The following is a 26472-nucleotide window of genomic DNA, read 5'->3' as shown; positions in this document are numbered from 1 at the left end:
CCCCAAGTACCGATGCAAACCGGGATCGGTTGTTCAAAATAAGACCGCTAATAAATTCCCTGAATAATTTATTTCTGCAACTCTACACCCCTGAGCAGAATGTAAGTGTGGACGAATCCCTCCTCAACTTTCATGGCAGACTTAGCTTTCGCCAATATCTACCTTCAAAAAGGGCAAGATATGGCGTTAAGCTCTACAAATTGTGTGAAAGCGGGTCAGGATATACCACCGCCTTCAGAATTTATGAAGGGCGGGACCACACAATAAATGTTCCTGTATGCCCCCCTGATCTTTCCACCAGCAGTAAGATCGTGTGGGAGATAATGCAGCCTCTGCTTCACAAGGGGTACCACCTGTACTGTGATAATTTTTATTCGAGTGTGCCCCTGTTTAGGCATTTGCATGCTGCAAGGACTGGGGCATGTGGTACCATGCGCAAAAACAGAATTGGTTTTCCACAGCAATTAGTGGGGAAGCGCATGGTAAAGGGGGACTCCTGTGCTTATGCATCTGAAGAATTGCTGGCGGTCAAGTTCAGGGATCGCAAAGATGTGTATGTGCTAAGCACGATTCATACCGCAGGAACAGTGGCAGTGAGGGAAAGGGGGGCAACATCGGACAAGCACAAACCAGTGAGCGTGTCCGAATATAACAAGTACATGGGGGGTGGATTTAAGCGACCAGGTTTTACAGCCCTATTTAGTAAAACGCAAAAACTAAAACCTGGTACAAAAAAGTGGCCATTTATTTGTTACAGGTGGCCATCCACAACTCATTTGTGCTCTACAAAAAAAACAGAGGCAGAGACACATACCTGGATTTCCAGGAAAAAATTATTGAAGGCCTCATTTTTGATGTTCAGGACACCCGAGAAAGCCCCCAGTCTGAGGATGTCACGCGACTGACTGAAAGACACTTCATCAGTCGGATTCCCCCAACACCAACCAGAAGCAAACCTCAGAAAAAGTGCCGCGTCTGCAGAAAAGACGGGCACCGCAAAGATTCCCAATATTTCTGTCCCTCATGTCCCTCACAACCAGGCCTGTGCATTGAGCCATGTTTTAAAAAATACCACACTGTTCTGAATTATTAGATTTTAGTTAATTCGTTGAAAATATATTTGCCCTACATTACGTTTTTATTTGTCCCCTGATTTTACTCCAAGGGTGAGGGAGGGAATGGGTGGGTGGGGGGTGGATGTCATGTTTGCATATTCTCTAAAGTTCATCTGCTGGAGAGCTCCATTTGCATAAACCTGCAATTTCTTATTTTAGAAAACCCCAAAAAATAAATTCCCATTATACCCTAGATGAATATTTTGGGATTTCTGCTTCAAGAGCAGATATTTTGGAAGTGTTATAGAAACTTTGTTGAGTTTTGTAAAACCAGCTTTGAAAAAAAGCGATTTGTGAAATAAGCTTCTTCTATCGTCCGCCCTCCTACTTCTCTATGTGATAAATAAGACACACATATTTGGTATCCCCATGCACGGGAGAAGTGGAAGAATGTGAAAGGAGATGAATTTTGTCCGTGGTCTATACCGTGTGTGAAAAATACTAGCCTAAACTGACGCATTTTCTAAAAAATAGCTGATTTTTTTTTGTTCCATCTTATTCAAGAAACTTTCAGAAGAAAACTGGACTGTCTAAAAATATGATAAATCCCTTGAAGGAAACCTTGTGGGTCTACTTGTGCGAATGAAGTCATTTATGGGGTGATTCTAATGTTTCAGCAGCATTAGGCCCCCCAGAAAACAGTATGCGGCTATAAAATCAAATTCAAAATTCCTGGACCGAAAAGCCTCCTTTTATGCCAAGCCCTGGCACATGCCCGCACAGTGAATAAGGCACACATATTTGGTATCCCCATGCACGGGAGAAGTGGAAGAATGTGAAAGGAGATGAATTTTGTCCGTGGTCTATGCCGTATGTGAAAAATACTAGCCTAAACTGACGCATTTGCTCAAAAATAGCTTATTTTTTTTTGTTCCATCTTATTCAAGAAACTTTCAGAAGAAAACTGGACTTGCTAAAAATATGATAAACCCCTTGAAGGAAACCTTGTGGGGTCTACTTGTGTGAATGAAGTAATTTATGGGGTAATTCTAATGTTTCAGCAGCATTACGCCCCCCAGAAAACAGTATGCTGCTATAAAATCAAATTCAAAATTCCTGGACCGAAAAGGCCGAAAAGCCTCCTTTTATGCCAAGCCCTGGCACATGCCCGCACAGTGAATAAGGCACACATATTTGGTATCCCCATGCACGGGAGAAGTGGAAGAATGTGAAAGGAGATGAATTTTGTCCGTGGTCTATACCGTGTGTGAAAAATACTAGCCTAAACTGACGCATTTGCTAAAAAATAGCTGTTTTTTTTTTTGTTCCATCTTATTCAAGAAACTTTCAGAAGAAAACTGGACTTGCTAAAAATATGATAAACCCCTTGAAGGAAACCTTGTGGGGTCTACTTGTGTGAATGAAGTCATTTATGGGGTGTTTCTAATCTTTCAGCAGCATTATGCCCCCCAGAAAACAGTATGCTGCTATAAAATCAAATGCAAAATTCCTGGACCGAAAAGGCCGAAAAGCCTCGTTTTATGCCAAGCCCTGGCACATGCCCGCACAGTGAATAAGGCACACATATTTGGTATCCCCATGCACGGGAGAAGTGGAAGAATGTGAAAGGAGATTAATTTTGTCCGTGGTCCATACCGTGTGTGAAAAATGCTAGCATAAACTGGCGCAATTGCTAAATTCTTGCATTTTTTTCCAATTTTGCCCACTTTAGAGAAAAAAAAAAAAATGATATATACTGACAAATGCCACTAAAACAAAGCCCTATCTGTCCTTTAAAAAGAGTGTAAAATTCAAAGATGAACTTTATTCACCTGCTGAGTTATAGTCATCTAAAGAAGCGCATAGCAAAATTGTGAAATTTGCTCTGGTCATTTAGCTGTAAAACAGCCTAGTCCTTAACCGGTTAAAGAGAACCTTTCACCTGCCTAAAGATGTGCAGCTGAGTGCAGCATGCAATATGCAGAGCGGCACAAACCCTGGGGCACTTTAAATTTTTTCCTATCTTCCTCCGTTATTTAGATATCAGTGCCGTTATATGTGGCACCCGATATTTAAGTAACCCCCTGAACTGTCAATGGGGCATGTAATTGGCAAGGGGGCGTGTAACAATGCTGTGACACTGTCTTAGGTGGACTATCAAAGGTCCATCAAGTCCAATCCTTCTCAATAAAGTACCCGTCATTTATTGCTTGATTAATTTTAACCCTCAATGCCATTCGTCAATAAATAAGCACAAATTATCTAGCCTTTTTTTAACTACCTTTTGGGGTAGGGCATTCCATTGTTTAACCATTCTAACTGTAAAGAACCCTTTCCTATATTGATGTATGAAACATCATTCTTCCATGTGCAATGAATGTCCCCTGGTCCTTTGTAGAGTCCTTGGAAAGAACAGATGATGTGCTAGTTCTTTGTATTGACCACACATATATTTATACATGTTATAAGATCACCTTTCTTTTTCCAAAGGTGAACAAGCCCAATTTCTCTAGCCTTTCATTGTAAGCGACACCTCCAATCCTATTTAATAATCTCATTGCCCGCCTTTGAACCCTCTCCAGTTCTCCTATATCCTTTTTACAATGTGGAGCCCAAAACTGAATTCCATATTCAAGATGTGGCCTTACAAGGGGTAATATTACATTTGAATCACGGGTTTTTATCTCTTTTTATACACCCTAAAATTCTATTTGCTTTTTCAGCTGCTGCTTGACATTGCTGCTGCTTAGCTTATTTGTTACCAGAATACCCAGGTCCTTCTCTTGTTCCGTTATCCCCAGTTTTATTCCATTTCATGTATAGTTACATAGTTACATAGTTACATAGTTTGTACGGTTGAAAAAAGACACATGTCCATCAAGTTCAACCAAGGGATGGGAAAGGGGAAGTAAAAAATTTCTACACATAGCAGTTAATATTTTTTTGTTCTAGGAAATTATCTAAGCCTTTTTTAAAGCCATCTACTGTCCCTGCTGCGACCAGCTCCTGCGGTAGGCTATTCCATAGATTCACAGTTCTCACGGTAAAGAAGCCTTGTCGCCTCTGCAGGTTGAACCTTTTTTTCTCCAGACGGAGGGAGTGCCCCCTTGTTTTTTGAGGGGGTTTTACATGGAACAGGATTTCACCATATTTTTTGTATGCGCCATTCATATATTTATATAAGTTAATCATGTCCCCCCTTAGTCGTCTTTTCTCAAGGCTAAATAGGTTTAGTTCTTTTCATCTTTCCTCATAACTTAGATTCTCCATGCCCCTTGTTAGCTTTGTTGCTCTTCTTTGTATTTTTTCCAACTCCAGGGCATCCTTTCTATGAACTGGAGCCCAGAACTGGACTGCATATTCTAGATGAGACCTCACTAATGCTTTGTAAAGTGGTAATATTACATCCCTGTCCCGTGAGTCCATGCCTCTTTTTATACACGACAATATTTTGCTGGCCTTTGAAGCAGCTGATTGACACTGCATGCTGAAATTTAGTTTATGATTTACAAGTACACCCAGATCCTTCTCAACAATTGACTCCCCCAGTGTAGCTCCCCCTAGGACATATGATGCTTGCAGGTTTTTCGTACCCAGATGCATAACTTTACATTTATCTACATTAAACTTCATTTGCCAAGTGGACGCCCAAACACTTAGTTTGTTTAAATCTGCCTGCAATTCACAAACATCTTCCATAGTCTGAACTATATTGCATAGCTTGGTGTCATCTGCAAAAATAGAAATAGTGCTATTAATCCCATCCTCTATATCATTAATAAATAAGCTGAATAATAGTGGTCCCAGCACTGAACCCTGGGGTACACCACTTATAACTGGGGACCATTCAGAGTAGGAATCATTGACCACAACTCTCTGGATACGGTCCTTGAGCCAATTCTCAATCCAATTACAAACTATACTTTCTAAACCTATAGTCCTTAATTTACCCATTAGATGTCTATGAGGGACAGTGTCAAATGCCTTTGCAAAGTCCAAAAACACTATATCCACAGCGGCCCCTCTGTCTAGGCTTCTGCTTACCTCTTCATAAAAACAAATCAGGTTGGTTTGACAGCTTCTGTCCTTTGTAAAACCATGCTGGCTGTCACTTATAATACTATTTATTGTCACATAATTCTGTATATAGTCCCTCAATAGCCCCTCAAACATTTTCCCCACAATTGATGTTAAGCTTACTGGTCTATAATTACCCGGCGAAGACCTAGAGCCCTTTTTGAAAATAGGCACCACATTTGCCCTGCGCCAGTCCCTTGGCACTATACCACTCATGAGAGACTCTCTAAATATTATGAAGAGGGGGACAGAAATAACTGAACTAAGCTCTTTAAGAACTCTAGGGTGTAACCCATCTGGTCCCGGGGCCTTGTGTACATTTATTTTATTTAATTTAGCTTGTACCATATCTACATTCATCCAATTCAGTATATCAACTGATATATTAACAGCACCGGCAGCGGCTACATCAGCTGCTCTTTCTTCTGTTGTATATACAGAGCTAAAGAACCCAATTAGTAACTCTGCCTTCTCTTGATCCCCTGTGATCAACTCCCCATTACCACTATCTAGGGGTCCTACATGTTCAGACCTTGGCTTTTTTGCATTTATATGCTTGAAGAATTTTTTGGGATTTGTTTTACTATCCTTGGCCACCTGCCTTTCATTTTGTATTTTTGCTGATTTTATTACATTTTTACAGATTTTATTAAGCTCTTTATATTTTACAAAGGCTGCAGATGTACCCTCAGATTTGTATTTTTTAAATGCCCTTTTTTTGTCATGTATTGCCCCTTTCACAGAAGGTGTAAGCCATGTGGGGTTTAATTTTAGTCGTTTAACCTTGTTACCTGTAGGAATACATTTTGCACTATAATTACCCAAAGTAGATTTGAAAATCTCCCATTTATCATTTGTTCCATTATTTGACATTAGTTCTTCCCAGTCTATATCCTGAGTTTCAGCCCTCATCGTGGGGAAATTGGCTTTCTTAAAATTAAATGTTTTTGCCCTCCCAGCCTGCGTTTGTTTTTTACAGTATAGGTAAAATATAACTATATTATGATCACTGTTACCGAGGTTTTCACGAACATTGACATTCCCAACAAGATCTGCATTATTAGAAATGACCAGATCCAACATATATGAATCAATGCTATTATTGCATCCTAAGTGCATTACTTTACATTTATCGACATTAAATTTCACCTGCCATGTTTTTGCCCATGCTGCCAACTTATCTAGGTCTTTCTGTAATATTTTATTGTCAAGTTGAGTTTTAAGCATCCTACAAAGTTTTGTGTTGTCAGCAAAAACTGACACCTTACTATCAATCCCATCCAGAAGGTCATTAGTAAAGAGATTAAAAAGAATTGGGCCTAATACCGATCGTTGCGGTACCCCGCTGCTGACTTCAACCCAGTTTGAATAAGTTCCATTTATAACGACTCTTTGTTTTCTGTCCCTTAACCAATTCTTTACCCACTTGCATACATGTTCCCCTAGTCCCTGTGTCTGTAGATTCCGAACAAGACTGTTGTGTGTAACAGTATCAAATGCTTTTGCAAAATCCAAATAAATTACATCAGCCGCATGACCAATATACAGATTTGCACTTACCTCTTCATAGAAACCGAGCAAGTTGGTTAGGCACAACCTGTTTTTCATGAATCCATGCTGGTTATTAGACTATTCTCCGCTGTATACTTTTGCAGTTCATCTCTTAGAATACCCTCAAATACCTTACATACCACAGACGTCAAAGCAATGACTTTTTTTAATATAACATTCTAATCCTATCCAGTAAATGCTAATTAATTCTACAAGTATAGTATATATCATGTATTTGTATAAGTTAAGAGACATATGGGGTTTGGCAGAGATTACAGCCATGTACTGTAAAGTTATAGAATGCTATTACAATATGACGCATTAATACAGAGAAAATCTACCATACATTGTAATGATACCTGCTGAAGTTCAGCGGTTCATTGAATATTACCTTAGAAATGTTCCTAGTGAACACATTTCATGCTCTAGTTAATAATTTTAACTATAAGCCAACAGAGCCTTACACAAGTTAAAATTCCGATTAACACCTTACGACTGGCTTTATACTTCAATGCACCTGTTAATTAAAAGCGTGGACGGAAAACGGTGAAATCCAAACTGAACAATGTTTTATTTTTTTTCCTGAAGTTAATATGGAATTCCCTGTTGTGGCACACTGGTGGATCTCTATAGGTAAATATGTTATTGCTAATGGTATCGCTATCTGTATTTTTTTCTTATATATTATTGTACACAAATTTAAGAAAAACATTTTTATTCAAGTCAAACATTTTCAATAGTTGGTATACATGTAGCTATTGTATAGAAATCAATGGTTAGCTACACACGATCATGGACAATATAAAAATAATAAAAAATTGTCCCACGCATATTTTTAAGTCTGTAATGACAAATGCTGGGTTGTTTTCATACAAGTCTTTGGAACGAACAGCACTTGAGATGTTCTCATAATTCTGGAGCTGCTGGCAGTAATCTCAGATAGGCAGTTGGTATGGGCAACAGCACACAATAATGATACTCCTGTGGACTTGGCCATGCATCAGAATAAACTGTGTTCGGGTCTGTTCACATCTGCGTCATTGTTTCTGTTGCTCTGCTCTGTCAGAGGAGAAAATACGGGAAGCTCCGGTTACATTGCAAAACAGATACCATCGGTTCCCAACTGAACCCATTCATTTTAACGGGGTCCGTCGTTTTACCAAAAACAATAACGCAGCATATGTGACGGAGGTCATTGCCTTCAATGCAGATGTGAACAGGCCCCAAGGAAGGAATAACAAATCTAAACATATAAACAAATGATAAATAGGAACAATAAGCCTCGTTGAACCGTCAGAGTTTCACGTAACAAATTAGGCACTTAAAGAGGCTCTGTCACCAGATTTTGCAGCCCCTATCTGCTATTGCAGCAGATAGGCACTGCAATGTAGATTACAGTAACGTTTTTATTTTTAAAAAACGAGCATTTTTGGCCAAGTTATGACCATTTTCGTATTTATGCAAATGAGGCTTGCAAAAGTACAACTGGGCGTGTTGAAAAGTAAAAGTACAACTGGGCGTGTATTATGTGCGTACATCGGGGCGTGTTTACTACTATTACTAGCTGGGCGTTGTGTATAGAAGTGTCATCCACTTCTCTTCACAACGCCCAGCTTCTGGCAGTGCAGGACTGTGACATCACTCACAGGTCCTGCATCGTGTCGGCACCAGAGGCTACACTTGATTCTGCAGCAGCATCAGCATTTGCAGGTAAGTAGCTACATCGACTTACCTGCAAACGCCGATGCTGCTGCAGAATCATCTGTAGCCTCTGGTGCCGACACGATGCAGGACCTGTGAGTGACGTCACAGTGCTGCACTGCCAGAAGCTGGGCGTTGTGAAGAGAAGTGGATGACACTTCTATACACAACGCCCAGCTAGTAAAAGTAGTAAACACGCCCCGATGTACGCACATAATACACGCCCAGTTGTACTTTTACTTTTCAACACGCCCAATTGTACTTTTGCAAGCCTCATTTGCATAAATACGAAAATGGTCATAACTTGGCCAAAAATGCTCGTTTTTTAAAAATAAAAACGTTACTGTAATCTACATTGCAGCGCCTATCTGCTGCAATAGCAGATAGGGGTTGCAAAATCTGGTGACAGAGCCTCTTTAAGGCCATACAGTCCATGCTGGCATGCTGCTGATCTAATCATGAATGCCAGTTTTACATTTCTCTTTTACTATGAATATGTGCTGCTCACATTGCTTTGGGTGTTCACAAATTTGTCAGATCAAGAGTCTGTAGTAGAGATGTCATACTGATTTATTTGCTATGAGTAATTAGTAGTTAGTTTGCCATCTGTGCTGTTTTTAGCATTATGACCAATGTTAGTTTGGGTCACACAATGGCATAAAATATGTGGGAAATAGAAAAGAATATAAACACATTGCTTGATCACCAAATGTATGTGTGTTTTAATAAATCAGGATATTGAAGTAGTTAAGACTCACATATGTGGATACAAATATTTGTTCGCAACAACTTTATTTGAGTTTTCTAACACTTCATGTGTGTTTTTCAGAATATAAACTAAATAATATTTTCAGAATTAAAGTATCATCTAGATTAGTTATTGACAATTATACTAGTTGTACAATATGTATTGTTTCCTCTCTCCAGATATACTGTGTGAGCACACACGCACACACAACCACATACACACACACACACACACACACACACACACACACACACACACACACACACACACACCCTTTAGTGGATCCAACAATGGTCATATTCCATCTTCCTAAACAAATGTTCATTTATTGGGTGTATCTAGGAATTGGCTTGAGTGCAATGGTTTGTGGAGGACAAATCCTGGCCTATCTTCTGTACAAGAACAACTTTATTTATCCGGACCTGGATGATTTTTAAGGAAGGAATGTACCTGGTGTAGCAACTATTTCCAATGTTCTCAAGTGAGGCTTTATCATGTTTAGGAATTGACAAACAAAATAAAATTTATTTTATGAGTCATTAGGTTGTGTTTTTTTAGTTGTTGTTTTCTTTAGAGCCACATATGCATACATTTGCATCACAAATTATTTGTCTGCAATTTAATTAAAGTATTTAGTTGTAGAACGGCCTTCACAATGTATCTCACCACATCCATTTCTTCAGAAGGACATATCTCATCCTCTCACATAATCCTCTCTGTAAAAACATAATAATAATAATTAAAATATCAAACATATAATAATTATATCAAATATGTTATTAATTCTAAAAGCTGTATAACTTGCCTCTTATAAAGACATAGTGGGGAATTTATTAAGACTGGCATTTCATTCGCCAGTCTTAAAGGGGTTTTCCCATGAGAGACATTTATGACATATCCACAGGATATGGGACCCACCTCTGGGACCCACACCGATCCCTAGAACGGGGCCCCTAAACCTCGTTCTAGCTTTTTTGTGCTCACGTTGACTCCCGGTCACTTACTGATTCGGACGGGATCGTGGCCACGGCCATGCGCCATACATTCCCCCTCTATTGGGATAAAATAAAAAATTCACATACGTTATCTGGTGCATAAAAGTCACAAACAGAACATAAGTCACAATTTGCGGTAAAAATTGCAAATTTGTGCCGTTTCTGCTGCTCACGGCCCCTTTCTAGTGGGCAGATCTTAGCGGAAGGGGCAGCCGCAAACAGACAAATTTGCCATAATTTATTATTTATTATGGTGCAAATCTATGCCAGCTCGAGGCTGGCTTGGATTCCTCTTTCTGTCACATCGATGTCTCTTGTAGAAGTGGATTGACTAACATGAAATGGATAAACTACTACATTAAAACATAGAACGAACTGTATAAGAATAGTCAACAAATGAATACATACCTTTATGTTTGATCCATGGGTGGTCTGGCAAGAGACAAACTTCTGTCCTGCAAATTATTCCATAGGCCATTGATCCACTAGTAGTGTGTCTTTGTTTAGCCTAATAGAAAGTTTATATATATATTATATATGCATAATATTATATTTTACATCTGTAAAATAAATAGGGAACTGTGAAAAAGGACTGGTCATGCTCAGTCAATATTCGCTGTGAACAGCGGACACTTCTATCGGTACACTTTTGCCGACATCTGGCGCAGGTGCATCTGGTAAAGTGAACTGGGCATGCGTCTGGGAAGCCGATTAGTATATGCTAAATTGAAGATGCTGGAGGAACAGCCCACTGAGACTTTACAGATGTCGTACTATTACACAGAGCCGCACAGGATTATGGGTGGTGTATGTGACGACAGCAGAAAAAGAGGATTTTTGGCACGCATCATCACGTGAGCAGCGGATCAAATATGTAACTGTACATTTTTGAGATTGACATCAATGTAGAAAGTTCCTTACTTACATTATAAAAGTGAATTTAGAGGTGTTTTGTGTCGTCGGAAAACCTCTTTTAGCAAAGTTGTGTCCTTGATGCTATGAACAAACTCCTTATCTATTTTAAGACAATAATATTTTGTTAACTTTATTTTTTTTTATTATGTGAAAATTGAAAACTAAATCTGATTGGTATCTATGAGCAACTACTCCATTATTCCTTTTCCCACTAGTTTTGATGTTTTCTCTTGAACATCCTCAAGTGCACAATGGACTTAAAGCACTGTCACCCCTAGTCACACTATTGACCAGTAAGATGAAACCCTCATTTTATGTCTATGGTCAGCTCTACAACACTCATTATTTACCTTTTTTTTAAAGATCTAGATCAACAGGAGAAAAATATTGCCTTATCTGATAAATTCAGCTGGTTAACACTTATGGAAGGACAAATTAGTCAAGTTCTTTGACCTGCCTAGTCACTATATTTCATAGCAAGAGAAAATGTATAGAATAATACAGATAATCTTGTTGTCGGATCAAACCATCACCAAATGTATTTATTAAACTGCTGGAAACCCGTAAGCAGTTCATAACTCTGCTTTAAACCTCATGTTAACCCCCCCCCCTTCAAAAAAAATAAAATATATATATATACATACATACTTTTGCTTAAATGTATAAATCTCGTTTCTATTTTTCTATTCTATTCTTGTTAAACATATATTTTTAGAAAGATAATTTTCCCTTCATGGACTGATTTTTTTCCTAAAATATAACTTTTATTGCAAATATACTGTATGGGTAAATCCTGGCTCTAATGACCACAATGAATATATTTCAGGCTGGATGTAATGACAGGTTAGGGAGACAGACAGGTGAGCCCTAATCTACCCGCCACTCAGTCCCTGCCTACTTGCACGGCCCGTCCTAGGCGACGACGTACAACTGGGCGACGGTCCCTACGCTCAATAATTGCACGACAGACCAACAGACAAGGGTACACAGAAGCTAAGGGAAATGGAGCAGTTTCTCACGGCAACATCGTGAGCAACAAGAGTAGTGAACTAGCCGAGTCAAACCAGGAGTGTACGAGGTAGTAAACGCAGAGCAGGAGAGTAGTCAGTAAAGCCAGGGTCAATAGTATAAGCAGGAGCAGCAGAGCCAATAAACAGACAGAATCACAGGCAAAGGAGGAGCAGGAAATGAAGGTATAAATAGACAGAGGGTGAGAGCTAGCTCCGTCTGGCCAGGCTGTGATAGGTTCTCTCACTCCTCAGCCTCCCAGCCTAAGTGGTAGCAGATCGAGTCACTCTAACAGAACTAGGCACAGATGCAGGCTGATTAACCACGGGCGTCGACAAAGAAACTGTGTCAGGCAAATCCATTACACCGGAGTTGGAAAAATCTGGTGAAATCCAAACACCTTGAAATAAAACAAAAGTATATAGTTTTTCACCGCTCAAACAGCACCGAGAAACACAGTCCAACCAGTAGTCTTCTAGACGTTTCTGCGCAGTCCACAAGCAATAGACAATCTACAATCCAGAAAAGGTGTGTGCAGTTGTTCTGGTCCTTGTAGGCCCATGCCCCAGAGGAAGCCGGAAGGGTGAAACCCAGCATAGGGGCGAGTTTGTTTGATGTGCTGCCACTGATTTTATTTGAATCACCAATACTTTAATTCTTCTATTTTCTGTAAGTATAGAATAAATCTTGCGTATTGCAGAAAAACCAGAGTGTGTTGCACTATTTCTCCTCTTCTCTATTGGAGTCATAGGATTTATCCTGCCTGGAGCTTGAACATCGAGATACGCTGCAGAGCTCCATTGTACTACAAGGACCAGAACAACTACACACACCTTCTCTGGATTGTAGATTGTCTATTGCTTGTGGACTGAGCAGAAACGTCTATAAGACTACAGGTTGGACTGTGTTTCTCAGTGCTGTTTGAGCGGTGAAAAACTTTACATAACTTTTATTGCTTCTCATTAAAACACATTTGCATAGACAAACAAAAAAAGATATAAAGACATAGTCTTCTCTATGTATTATTAGCACCTCCATCTTTTAGGAAGATAAACAAGTCTACATAAGGATTCCAATGTTACTGGGGGTCAAATTGGGATTTAAGATAATCTGCAGTCTCTCCTTATTTATCCTATCATAACCCTGTGGTGTGTTGGCAGTATAAGTTAGGGGTGCTGCCCCAAACTGCCTACATTACCTGAAATTCCCTCTAATTTCAGAGTGGTTTGATTAGCTATCCTAGCTGATAATGTTTAGTGTCTAATGTTAAAAATGCCTCCAGGCAAACGAAATGCGTGTTTAAAAGTGATACATTTTAAAGGTTTAAGAACCTGTTTGGAAGAATACAGATATGTGATAGATATCTGTTCCGGTGATAATGCTCAAATGTTCAAAATGCACCCTACCCTAAGTTTCACTAATGCTCTTATTTCCTTTACTTACTGTAAATCCACCATACCATGTAAAACACATTTCCTTGTGCATAGCGAAAAGAAAAAAAATGTTCACATTAGCAAATGTTGCTCTTATTAAAAAAAATTCTGCTATTTTTCCAGAACATGACAACTATCTACTTTACATGTGATGACATCATATTATGTAGGATCTATGTACTTCATGAATATGAAACATGTATTTATATAGTTTGCCTGCTCCATATCATTGTGGATATTAGCGAGATTTATCAAATCTAGTGCAATGGATTCATAGATGCCTATTGCAACTATTCAAATTCCAACTCTCATTTTTCAGAGGCCCTTTGAAAAATGATTGCTATGGGAAACTTTTATTTTGCAGCCGCTTTGATAAACCCCCCTCATGATGTCATTGCACCCTCTTCCCACTGCTCTATAGCTGCTATTCTGACACACACTAGGTTCCTAGTTATAATTGTTCTCTCTGCAATATGTTTAATGTCTTTACTTCAACTGCTCGGCAGACAGATGATTGTACTTCAGTGCAAAGTTTCATCCTCACTGCAGTAAAAGTTATCTAAATTGTATTAAGAACATGTTATAAGTGCAAACTCCATCTTTGCTATAATGTAGCAGTGTCTAACACAATATACAACATTTACAAGAACAGGTTTAAATTGTTGGATCTTTAAGGACGTTTTTTTATGATCTTGGTACATAGATAACTAGAATCCAAAGTATGAAGTGTTTAAATACATATACAGTAGACATACACCAATCAGCCATAACATTAAAACCACCTGCCTAATAATGTGTAGGCCGCCATCATGCTGCCAAAACCACTCTTTACCATTGAGGCATGGACTCCACAAGACTTCTGAAAGCGTCCTTTGGTATCCGGCACCAAGACTTTAGCAGAAAATCCTTTAAGTCATGTAGGTTTTCGAGGCGGGGACTCCATGGATCAGACTTGGTTTTCCAGCACATCCCACAGATGCATGATGGAATTGAAATCTGAGTACCCTTGTCAAATCAACACCTTAAACTCTTTGTCTTATTCCTTAAGCCATTTCTGAACAAATTTGTGCAGTGTGACAGGACACATTATCCTGCTTAAAGAGGCTACTGCCGTCAGGGGTATACCATTGCCACTAAGGCTGAATTCACACGAGCATGTTCGATCTGTAATGGACGGAATGTATTTCGGCCGCAAGTCCCGGACCGAGCACACTGCAGGGAGCCGGGCTCCTAGCATCATAGTTATGTACGACACTATTGTATGGTACATTTTTTTAATGAGGCACTGTGTTTGTGTGTGTTTATGCGTGTGTGTGTATGTGTGTGTGTGTGTGTGTGTGTGTGTGTGTGTGTGTGTGTGTGACACCAGTGTATTCAGGGGGCACAGTGTTGGTGTGTGGGGTGATTCGGCTGACATTTATCTAATGTGTATGGCGACCCTTAAGAAAAAAGTCCAGTATGTACCACAATGCAGTTTGCTGTTATGAGACTTTGACCACACAGTAGAATGGAGGAAAAGTGTTTGCAGTCCGCATATATAGTACCTGTCAGGGAATATCCAATGAGCTATCACTTTGAATTTTTCATCCTAAAAAGGAAAAAGGAAAAAGCAACAAAACAATTAAAATAAACATTGCAAAAAAAAATTAAAGTGTAAAACTGAACCTTCACTTTAAAGAGTACTTCTGTAATAAGATATCGACTTACAATAAAGCCATATACATGATACTCTAGATTCCATTTTCTTCCTATTGGAGTCAAGCTATAAAATATTTTTATCCAAGGAGAATTGCCTGTAGTCACATAGGCCTCCTGTCAATTCTCCAGAAAACAGGAACCAAACAGATAAGTCCATAGATAGGTATCATTGTTAGGCTACCTCACCAGTCTTGTTTGAAGGCTCTTTCTGGAATGAGACTCGGACTTAAGGTCCTTTTACAGGGCAGTGAAAATGAGCGCCGATCAGCGAGACAGCTCATCGATCAGCGTTTGTTTGCTTCAGTCAGGGAGATGTGCTGCCGACTTGCGACCATTTTATTGGCCGCATAATCTAGCAGATCTGCCAATAAACAATTTTATGCCTGATCATTGGCCTGTGTAAAAGCGTCTTTATAGGGAAGCCATGTAAATTGCACTTTAGGGAAAGTTTTCTTCCTTCTGGAGGACGACTTTTTGCATATTCGTCCCAGGCATTGCATGAAGTCTCCCTACTTTTCTAATGATTCTACAGTCAGCATTTCAGTGAGTTTCCATCCATTACTACTTTACATAGTTACATAGTTAGTACGGCTGAAAAAAGACACATGTCCATCAAGTTCAACCAAGGGACGGGAAAAGGGAAGGGAAAAGTTTCTACACATAGGAGCTAATATTTTTTTGTTCTAGGAAATTATCTAACCGTTTTTTAAAGCCATCTACTGTCCCTGCTGTGACCAGCTCCTGCGGTAGGCTATTCCATGGATTCACAGTTCTCACAGTAAAGAAGGCTTGTCGCCTCTGCAGGTTGAACCTTTTTTCCTCCAGATGGAGGGAGTTCCCCCTTATTTTTTGTATGTGCCATTCATATATTTATATACTGTAAGTTAATCATGTCCCCCCGTTAGTTGTCTTTTTTCAAGGCTAAATAGGTTTGATTCTTTTAATCTTTCCTCATAACTTAGATTCTCCATGCCCCTTATTAGCTTCGTTGCTCTTCTTTGTATTTCTTCCAACTCCAGGGCATCCTTTCTATGAACTGGAGCCCAGAACTGAACTGCATATTCTAGATGAGGCCTCACTAATGCTTTGTAAAGTGGCAATTATTACATCCCTGTCCCGCGAGTCCATGCCTCTTTTAATACACGACAATATCCTGCTGGCCTTTGAAGCAGCTGATTGACATTGCATGCTGTTATTTAGTTTATGATTTACAAATACACCCAAGGACATATGATGCAAGCAGGTTGTTGGTACCCAGATGCATAACTTTACATTTATCTACATTAAACTTAATTTGCCAACTGGATGCCCAAACACTTAGTTTGTTTAACCCCTTAAGGACGCAGCCTTGTTTGGGCCTTAAGGCTCAGAACCCATTTTTCAAATCTGACATATTTCACTTTATGTGGTAATAACGTCGGAATGCTTAAACCTATCCAAGCGATTCTGAGATTGTTTTCTCATGAGACATTGGGCTTCATGTTAGTGGTAAAATTTGGTCGATATATTCAGTGTATATATGTGAAAAATTGCACAATTTAGAGAAAATTTTGAAATTTAAATGCATCTACTTGTAAAACAGATGGTTATACCCCCCAAAATAGTTACTAGTTCACATTTCCCATATGTCTACTTTAGATTGGCATAGTTTTTTTGAAAATTTTTTTATTTTTCTTGGACGTTACAAGACTTAGAACATAAACCGCAATTTCTCATATTTTTAAGAAAATTTCAAAAGCCTTTTTTTAAGGTACCTGTTCAGTTCTGAAGTGGCTTTGAGGGGCCTATGTATTAGAAATCCCCATAAAACACCCCATTTTAAAAACTAGACCCCTGAAAGTATTCAAAACAGCATTTAGAAAGTTTTTTTAACCCTTTAGGAATTTCACAGGAATTAAAGCAAAGTGGAGGTGAAATTTGCAAATTTCATTTTTCTTGCTGAATTTCAATTTTATTCCATTTTTATTTTTTTCTGTAACAACTCCATTTTTATTTCTTTCTGTAACACAGAAGGTTTTACCAGAGAAACACTACTAAATATGTATTGTCCAGATTCTGCAGTTTTTAGAAATGTCTCACATGTGCCTTTAGTGCGCTTGTGGACTAAAATACAAGCCCTAGAAGCAAAGAAGCGCCTAGTGCATTTTGAGGCCTCTTTTTTATTAGAATATATTTTAGGCAGCATGCCAGGTTTGAAGAGGTGTTGAGGTGCCAAAACAGTAGGAATCCCCCAAAAGTGACCCCATTTTGGAAACTACTCCCCTCAAGGAATTCATGTATGGTTGTTGTTACCAATTTGACCACACAGTTTTTTCACAGCACGTATTTGAATTGGGCTGTGAAATTTAAAAAATTAAATGTTTTCCAATAAGATGTCATTTTTTATAAAATTTCTTATTTTCACAAGAAATAAAATACTCCATTTTGTTCCCCAATTTGTCCTGAGTGCGGCAATACCCCATTTGTGGTGAAAAAACTCCTTCTGAGCCCTCCCATGGGCCAAAACGGCAAAGTAGCGCTATGTGTTTGTTGGAGTCCAGATTTTGCTGGATTGCTTTTCGAGTGCCATGTCGCATTTGTAGACCCCCAGAGGTATCAAAGCAATGGAAACCCACCAGAAGTGACCCCATTTTGGAAACTACACCCCTCAAGGAATTAATTTATGGTGTTGGTTACCATTTTGACCACACAGTTTTTTCATAGCACGTATTTGGATTGGGCTGTGAAATTAAAAAAATAAAATTTTTTCCAATAAGATGTCATTTTTAATCAAAATTTCTTATTTTCACAGGGAACAAAATACCCCATTTTGTTGCCAAATTTGTTCTGAGTGCGGCAATACACCATTTGTAGTGATAAACTCCTTTTGAGCCCTCCCATTGGCCCAAACGGCAAAGAAGCGCTATGTGTTTGTTGGAGTCCAGATTTTGCTGGCTTGGTTTTTGAGTGCCATGTCGCATTTGTAGACCCCCAGAGGTATCAAAGCAATGGAAACCCACCAGAAGTGACCCCATTTTGGAAACTACACCCCTCAAGGAATTGATTTATGGTTGCTGTGACCATTTTGACCGCACAGTTTTTTCACAGCACGTATTTGAATTGGGCTGTGAAAATAAAAAAAAATCATTTTTTCCAGTAAGATGTCATTTTTGATCAAAATTTCTTATTTTCACAGGGAACAAAATACCCCATTTTATTTCCCAATTTATCCTGAGTGCAGCAATACCCCATTTGTGGTGATAAACTGCAGTTTGGGCCCATGGGAGGGCTCAGAAGGAAAACACCACCATTTGGCCTACTGGAGCTTTTCTGGTGCTATATCATGTATGCGGAAGCCCCTGAGGTACCAGTACAGTTGAAACCCCCGAGAAGTGACCCCATTTTAAAAACTACACCCCTTAAGACATTCATCTAGAGGTGTAGTGAGCATTTTGACCCCAAAGGTATTGTGTAAAAGATAATGCGCAATTTTCTATATATCTATGCCATTTCAGTGTCCGATATAGTGTGCCCAGCATGTGCCACCGGAGATATACACCCCATAAATGTTAATGTGGGTTCTCCCAGGTACGGCAATACCCTACATGTGGCTGTTATTAGCTGCCTGGGCACACAGCAGGGCTCAGAAGGGAAAGATGAGGGGGATAAGCTGTGCGGAGTGCATCAGGGTAGATGAAAAATTTAAGGGCTGTATGATAAATTTTAAAACACTTTCATACAGAGCCCTGGTTTTTCTGGACATGTGTCACATTGATATATTGTGTCCTCCCTTATCCCCCTCTTATAGCAGACTTTGCACCTCTTGACTTTTTCCCTTCTTGCCAGTTTGGGGAACTTCTTCTGGAAAGTGTTGCCCTGGTACGATGCCTGTGGCCTCGCTCCCAGATGTACTGGGTGCCCCCTTCTTGGTCCCTAAAGATTAGGTTCTTGATAATGATGTGCACGGCCAGCTTCTTATACCACACTGCATGGCGCTTCAGGACTTGATCTGACAAGTCCACCGCTCCCATGTACCTATTGTAATCCAGGATGCAGTCTGGTTTGGGGGTCTCTGTACTGGTACCTCGTACTGGTACATGGGTACTGGTGTGACATCTCTCTTGTCCTTGTACTTGACACACAATATGTTGCTGCTAGAATGTGCCCAGCTCTCACCCCTTCTTGTTTGCCCAAGCAGAGTCTTAGGGAGGCCTCTCAGATTTCTTCTAGCAGTGCCGCATGCCGCAGCACTTTTGGAAGAGAGGCAGTTGAAGAGTGGGCCGTTGGTATAAAAATTATCCAGGTAGAGGTGGTAACCCTGGTCCAGCAGTGGGTGCACCAAATCCCACACAATTTTTGCATTAACTCCCAGTAAAGGGGGGGGGGGCATTCTGGGGGCTGAATACTGCTTCCCTTCATATAACCTAAATTTGTAGGTATACCCTGATTCACTCTCGCACAGCTTATACAGCTTCACGCCATACCTTGCCCTCTTACTCGGCAGGTACTGGCGGAGTTGAAGCCTCCCTTTAAACTCTACCAAGGATTCATCAATAGAAATACACTTCTTGGGGTGTATGCTTTGGAAAACCGGGCACTGAAACGGTCTCATAGGGGTCTCCGTTTATACAAACGGTCAAAAATGGGGCCATCTCAAGGTGGGCACTGCTCATTATCAGTATAATGTAAGAAGCGAAGTATTGCCTAATTTTTTAGGTTCCAGTTCAGTTCTGAAGTTGCTTTGAGGGGCCTATATATTAGACACCCCTATGAAACACCCCATTTTAGAAACTAGACCCCTCAAAGTATTCACAACAGCATTTAGAAAGTTTATGAACCCTTTAGGTGTTTCACAGGAATTTAGAGCAAAGTAGAGGTGAAATTTACATATTTTGTTTTTGTCAGAAAATCCTCTTTATACCATTTTTTTCTATAACACAAAAGGTTTTACCAGAGAAATGCAACTCAATATTTATTGCCAAGATTCTGTAGTTTTGAGAAATATCCCACACGTGGCACTAGTGCGGTAATGGACTGAAGCAGCGGACTCCGAAGCAAAGGAGCACCTAGCGGATTATGAGACCTCCTTTTTATTAGGCACCATGTCCGGTTTGAAGAGGGCTTGTGGTGCCAAAACAGTGGAAACCCCCCAACAGTGACCCAATTTTGGAAACTAGACCCCTTGAGGAATTCATTGTAATTTTCATGGGGTGCATGCGGCTTTTTGATCCGTTTTTATTCTATTTTTAATTCTACTATTGTTTTTTTATTCAATTTTTTTTACAGCGTTCACCGTGCGCTATAAATGACACATTCACTTTATTCTGCGGGGCGATACAAATACGGCGATACCAGATGTTTATAGTTTTTTTATGTCTTATGGCGTTTGCACAATAAAATACATTTTGTAAAAAATCATTTACTTTTTGTGTTACCTTATTCTGAGAGCCAGAACTTTTTTATTTTTCCATCAATAAAGCCGTGCGAGGACTTATTTTTTGCGTAACGAACTGTAGTTTCGATCAGCACCATTTTCAGGTACATGCGACTTTTTGATCTCCTTTTATTCCATTTTTTGGAAGGTGAAGTGACCAAACAATTGTGATTCTGGTACGGTTTATTATTATTTTATTTTACGGCGTTCACCGCGCGGGATAAATAACGAAATAATTTTGTAGTTCAGGCCGTTATGGATGCGGCGATACCAATTATGTTTAGTTTATTTGTTTGTTTATATATTTTTATTAATAATAAAAGACTGATAAGGGAAAAAGTTGGATTTTTACTTTGATCACTTTTAAAACTTTTATTTTCTTATTTTTACACATCTTTTTTTACTTTATTACTTTGTCCCACTAGGGGACTTGAGGGCAGGATGCCCTGATCGCTATTCTAATACACTGCACTACATACGTAGTGCAGTGTATTAGAGCTGTCAGCTACTCACTGACAGCAAGCATAGTGGGTCCTGACTTTGTCAGGACCCACTAGGCTTCCGTCGATGGCAGAGCCGGACGCCATTGTTTGGTGTCCGGTTGCCATAGTCACCATCGCCGGCCGCTATCGTGTAGCAGGCCGGCGATGGTAGCTTAACCCCTAAAAAGCCGCGATCACTATTGAACGCGGCTTGTAAGGGGTTAATCAGCGGGGACACAGCGATCGGTCCCAGCTGCAGGAGCTGCGGCAGCTGCTGTACAAGACAGCAGCTGTCACAGCTCCTGTATGTGTCGGGAGGACGGCCGAAATGGCCGTTACTCCTGTGACGTACTATTCCGTCATGGAGCGCGAACGGGGCGGTTTCCATGATGGAATAGTACGTCACTGAGCGTTAAGGGGTTAAATCCACTTGCAATTCACAAACATCTTCCATAGACTGAACTATATTACATAGCTTGGTGTCATCTGCAAAAATAGAAATAGTGCTATTAATCCCATCCTCTATATCATTAATAAATAAGTTGAATAATAGTGGTCCCAGCACTGAACCCTGGGGTACAGCACTTATCACCAGGGACCATTCAGATTAGGAATCATTTACCACAACTCTCTGGATACGGTCCTTGAGCCAATTCTCAATCCAAATACGAACTATATTTTCTAAACCTGTAGTCCTTAATTTACCCATTAGACATCTATGAGGGACAGTGTCAAATGCCTTTGCAAAGTCCAAAAACACTATATCCACAGCGGCCCCTCTGTCTAGGCTTCTGCTCACCTCTTCATAAAAACAGATCAGGTTAGTTTGACAAATTCTGTCCTTAGTAAAACCGTGCTGCCTGTCACTTATAATACTATTTATTGTCACATAATTCTGTATATAGTCCCTCAATATCCCCTCAAACATTTTCCCCACGATGGATGTTAAGCTTACTGGTCTATAATTACCCGGGGAAGACCTCGATCCCTTTTTGAAAATAGGCACCACATTTGCCCTGCGTCAGTCCCTTGGCACTATACCAGTCACTAGAGAATCTCTAAATATTATGAAGAGGGGGACAGAAGTAACTGAACTAAGCTCTTTAAGAATTCTAGGGTGTCTCCCATCTGGTCCCGGGGCCTTGTGCACATTTATTTTATTTCATTTAGCTTGGACCATATCTACATTCATCCAATTCAGTATATCAACTGATATATTAATAGCACTGGCAGCATCAGCTGCTCTTTCTTCTGTTGTATATACAGAGCTGAAGAACCCATTTAGTAGCCATGCCTTCTCTTGATCCCCTGTGACCAACTCCCCATTACCACTATCCAGGGGTCCCACATGTTCAGACCTTGGCTTTTTTGCATTTATATACTTGAAGAATTTTTGGGGATTTGTTTTACTATCCTTGGCCACCTGCCTTTCATTTTGTATTTTTGCTAATTTTATTACATTTTTACAGATTTTATTAAGCTCTTTATATTTTACAAAGGCTACAGCTGTACCCTCAGATTTGTATTTTTTAAATGCCCTTTTTTTGTCATGTATTGCCCCTTTCACAGAAGGTGTAAGCCATGTGGGATTTAATTTTAGTCGTTTATACTTGTTACCTATAGGAATACATTTTGCACTATAATAACTCAAAGTAGATTTGAAAATCTCCCATTTATCATTTGTCCCATTATTTAACATTAGTTCTTCCCAGTCTATATCCTGAATTTCAGCCCTCATCCTGGGGAAATTGGCTTTCTTGACATTTAATGTTTTTGCCCTCCCAGCCTGTGTTTGTTTTTTACAGTATAGGTAAAATGTAACTATATTGTGATCACTGTTACCAAGGTTTTCACGAACATTGACATTCCCAACAAGATCTGTATTATTAGAAATGACCAGATCCAACAGAGCTTCACCTCTAGTGGGGTCTTCCACAAACTGGCCCATAAAATTTGCCTGCAACAGGTTGAGGAAATGTCTCCCCTTTGCAGTTGAAGCCGAACCATGACACCAATTAATATCCCGGAAATTAAAATCTCCCATTATTACTACAGTACCAGCCTGTGCAGCCTGCTCCATCTGTTTATATAGCTGACCTTCCATCTCCTCAGTTATATTGGGGGGTCTATAGATTACACCAAAAGTAATTTTTTCAGTGATTACCTCCCTTTCTAGTTCCACCCACAAGGTTTCAACCTCCTCACAGTATTCACCCACTATTGTCTCTTTCACACTCGCCTTCACATCACTTCTCACATACAGACATACACCACCACCTTTCCTATTTGTCCTGTCTTTCCGAAACAGTGTAAAACCCTGTAGATTTACAGCCCAGTCATGTGAAGAGTCCAGCCATGTTTCAGCAACACCAACTATATCTATATTTTCTTCCAGTACCAAGGCCTCCAGCTCCCCCATTTTGCTTGTTAGACTTCTGGCATTTGTGAACATACACTTTAACTTGCCTTTCAGTTTTTCACTTTTATTATCAGAAATGTTATTTGACATTATTTGGGCATTTTTATTTACACCGCTGTTTTGTAACAAAAGGATCTCCTTATCCTGTTGTCTAGTCCTCTCCCCACAGTCTGTTTCTCCCCCCACCAATATAGTCTGACCCCTCTCTAACCTGACTATGCCTTTTTTTCTACATTGACCTCCCTCCTCGGCCCTAGTTTAAATACTCCGCCACCCCAGCTAGAATTCTCTCCCCCAGCACAGCGGACCCCCTTCCATTTAGGTGCAAATCATCTGCAGAATACAGTTTGTACCCCAATGAAAAGTCTGCCCAGTGCTCTAGGAACCCAAAGCCTTCTCCTCTACACCAAGACTTAAGCCATGCATTTAACTCCCTGAGCTCCCGCTATCTTTACTGTGATGCGCATGGCACAGGCAGTATTCCTGAGAATACTACCTTGGAGGTCCTTCCCTTCAGCTTGTAGCCTAGTTCTTTAAAATTATTCTTAAGGTTCCTCCACCTACCATTTATTCTGTCGTTGGTACCGACATGGACCACAACAGCTGGATCATCACCAGCCCCTCCCAGCAATTTGTCCACCCGTTCCACTACATGCCGAATCCTGGCACCAGGGAGACAGCAAACCATTCGGTTGAGGTGATCTTGGTGACAAATTATTCTATCTGTTTTCCTGATTATAGAATCCCCTATGACTATCAATTGTCTTGGCTTACCTGCATTACCATCCCGCCCACTACTAGCTGGGCTGTTCTCCCGGCTGTTAGGGAGATCAGTATCCACTTGGGCAGCCATTTCTGAGACCGACACCCTCGCATCATCACCCAACTTGGCAATTTTGCTTGCAATGTCAGAAACAGGATTGGCCTTCCTTTTCTTGGACCCCTTTCTACTGCCCCTAACTACATTAACCCAGCTACTTGCCTGATCCTGCTCACCCATGTCTTCACCCTCCAGTTCTAACCCACTAACTGCTTGCTCTGTGAGCAGCATGCTCAGCTCAAGAGTGTCTATCTTCCTCAGTGTTGCATTTTGCTCCTCCAGATCTCTAATGCGAGCTTCCAGGTGACCAACATGCTCACATCTGCCACAGAGGTATTCACCCTGGAACTCAGGCTCCAGTCGTGCATACATATGGCAAACTGTGCACTGAAGAAAACCTCCAATCTTGCTGTCCATTATCCCAGTTACAAAAAAAACAGCGAACAGTTGTTAATGCAAAAAGAAAAGAAGAGTACTTACTGGTGCTTTAACTCCTCTTTTTAACTCCGGTTTTGTAACTCCACATGATATACAAACCACTTGTTTTACAAGCCCTCTAGAGCTGGCTCTCTAGAGCCCTGAGGGCTAATTTATACCACCTGGGACCAGTTAACCCCTCCCCCTAGTCAGTTGCTCAGCAGGAAGTAAGCTGCAAAGAAAAAAATGGTTTTAAATTGTGTCACTTTTGCAAACTTTTTTTAGCAAGCAAGTAATCAATTCATATATTACATACACTGGCCCCCACTTTGTCACACACAACACAGTAAGTCAATCCGGTTTTGTAACTCCACTTGATATACAAACCACTTGTTTTACAAGCCCATTCTATTATTACAAAAATTATATAAGAAACATACAATGCCAAATAAATAGGGTTTACAAATAAACACAAAATAATACAAGACACTATAAATGCAAGTACAGCAAACAATCTATAGTAGCCAAGTCACAGACCTATTCTTTACAGATGCTTTAATAAGTAAACTAGTAACCCAGTTGCATGAACATAAGTAACACAGATATGTAATCCTCTGAATGATAAAAATGTTCCTTTTCATGTTGAAATAGCATTTTGAAGAGTAATGCTCTGAGTATATTGATTCGCTAAGCAAAGATCAGAGAACAAAGATAAACATCTGTTAATGAGTATCCATAGCAAATCATACCAATGCTTCCTGTTTGCTTGCATGCCTTTAGTAATCCAACACATCTAGAAGCAGCGAAGGGAGAGGAAAGAAAGACATAATATTCCTTGACTGGATCTAATATAATATAAACAGATAAAAGCACACACCAATGGATACAAAGATGATTTCATGAAAAGGTTTCCTCTTGAATTCAACTAACCAGCTTGTTGTACTGCAAATGAATGCCGTGGTGAATAAATTTGTGCTCAACATACAGCTTGGGTAAGACAAGTACCTTTATTTCAATGGCAATCTGTAGTTAACAGAGTGTTTTTGCTAAAATGAATATATAATGTCTAGAATGTGCAGAAATCCAAACTCCTATATATTTCCCACAGCCCTTCAACGCGCTTCATACTTTCTTAACCCCTATAAAAACGTTACTGCAGCTTGATGTAAATGCATAGTCTATTGTTTATGAATGGGCTCAATGGGGATGATGATTTATCTAGTTTCATATATCATATAAAGGGGTAGCCTACAAGGGGCATTACTACATGGGGTGCATAGGTTGCAATCACAACCAGGCCCTGGTGCCTAGTCCCCTGGCAACATAAGAACATACCAGTATTATAAATGGCCCATGGTAGGTGAGGAGTCCTTTCATAATTTTTGCATTGGGGCAATTTGATGCCTCTGGTAGTCTAAGGGCTTATTCAGACGAGCATATATGTAGTCCGTGTGACGGCCATTAAAACAACGGCCGTTACACGGACTCGTACTTTAATGGGGCCGTTCACATGACCGTTGTTTGTACGGAGCATGTGAAGGGTCCGTGAAAAAATAGGACATGTCCTATTTTACTGCGTGTCAAGCATCCCTACATAGACTCTAGTTTATGGGGGATCCGTGACAACGCGCCTCGCATGGGTGCACCTCGGACCCAGAAAAACTGACGTTTTTCACGGCCTATGTTAGCTACGCTCGTCTGAATGTAGCCTAATACAATAGCCTGGATATGAAGGTAGTC

The 26472-nt window shown here is 40.0% G+C and overlaps 2 protein-coding genes and 1 long non-coding RNA gene across 3 annotated transcripts in view; 2 read left to right on the top strand and 1 right to left on the bottom strand.

Moving 5' to 3' along the window:
- The window catches only part of TMEM244 (transmembrane protein 244), a 158029-nt gene extending 148415 nt beyond the window's left edge, over positions 1-9614 (top strand). Inside the window, exons 5-6 of the mRNA XM_075863716.1 lie at positions 7272-7316; positions 9475-9614. Of these exons, the coding sequence (XP_075719831.1) occupies positions 7272-7316; positions 9475-9569 (140 nt within the window). The 3' untranslated portion in view covers positions 9570-9614. The remainder of the gene's footprint in view (positions 1-7271; positions 7317-9474) is intronic.
- Positions 9615-9716: 102 nt separating this feature from the next.
- On the bottom strand, positions 9717-15071 carry LOC142761072 (uncharacterized). The gene is made up of 3 exons (XR_012883493.1): positions 15028-15071; positions 10536-10635; positions 9717-9848 (listed from the first exon to the last, which is right to left on the bottom strand). It is a non-coding gene; the product is annotated as an uncharacterized LOC142761072 (long non-coding RNA).
- Positions 15072-25520: 10449 nt separating this feature from the next.
- Positions 25521-26472, top strand: part of ARHGAP18 (Rho GTPase activating protein 18) — a 152027-nt gene continuing 151075 nt past the window's right edge. Inside the window, exon 1 of the mRNA XM_075864262.1 lies at positions 25521-25724. Within this exon, the coding sequence (XP_075720377.1) occupies positions 25681-25724 (44 nt within the window). The 5' untranslated portion in view covers positions 25521-25680. The remainder of the gene's footprint in view (positions 25725-26472) is intronic.

Source organism: Rhinoderma darwinii, chromosome 4 (assembly GCF_050947455.1).
Source record: "Rhinoderma darwinii isolate aRhiDar2 chromosome 4, aRhiDar2.hap1, whole genome shotgun sequence".
Taxonomy (NCBI): domain Eukaryota; kingdom Metazoa; phylum Chordata; class Amphibia; order Anura; family Rhinodermatidae; genus Rhinoderma; species Rhinoderma darwinii.
The sequence above is the reverse complement of the archived record's forward strand: the minus strand, read 5'-3'. Positions and strand labels throughout refer to the sequence as shown.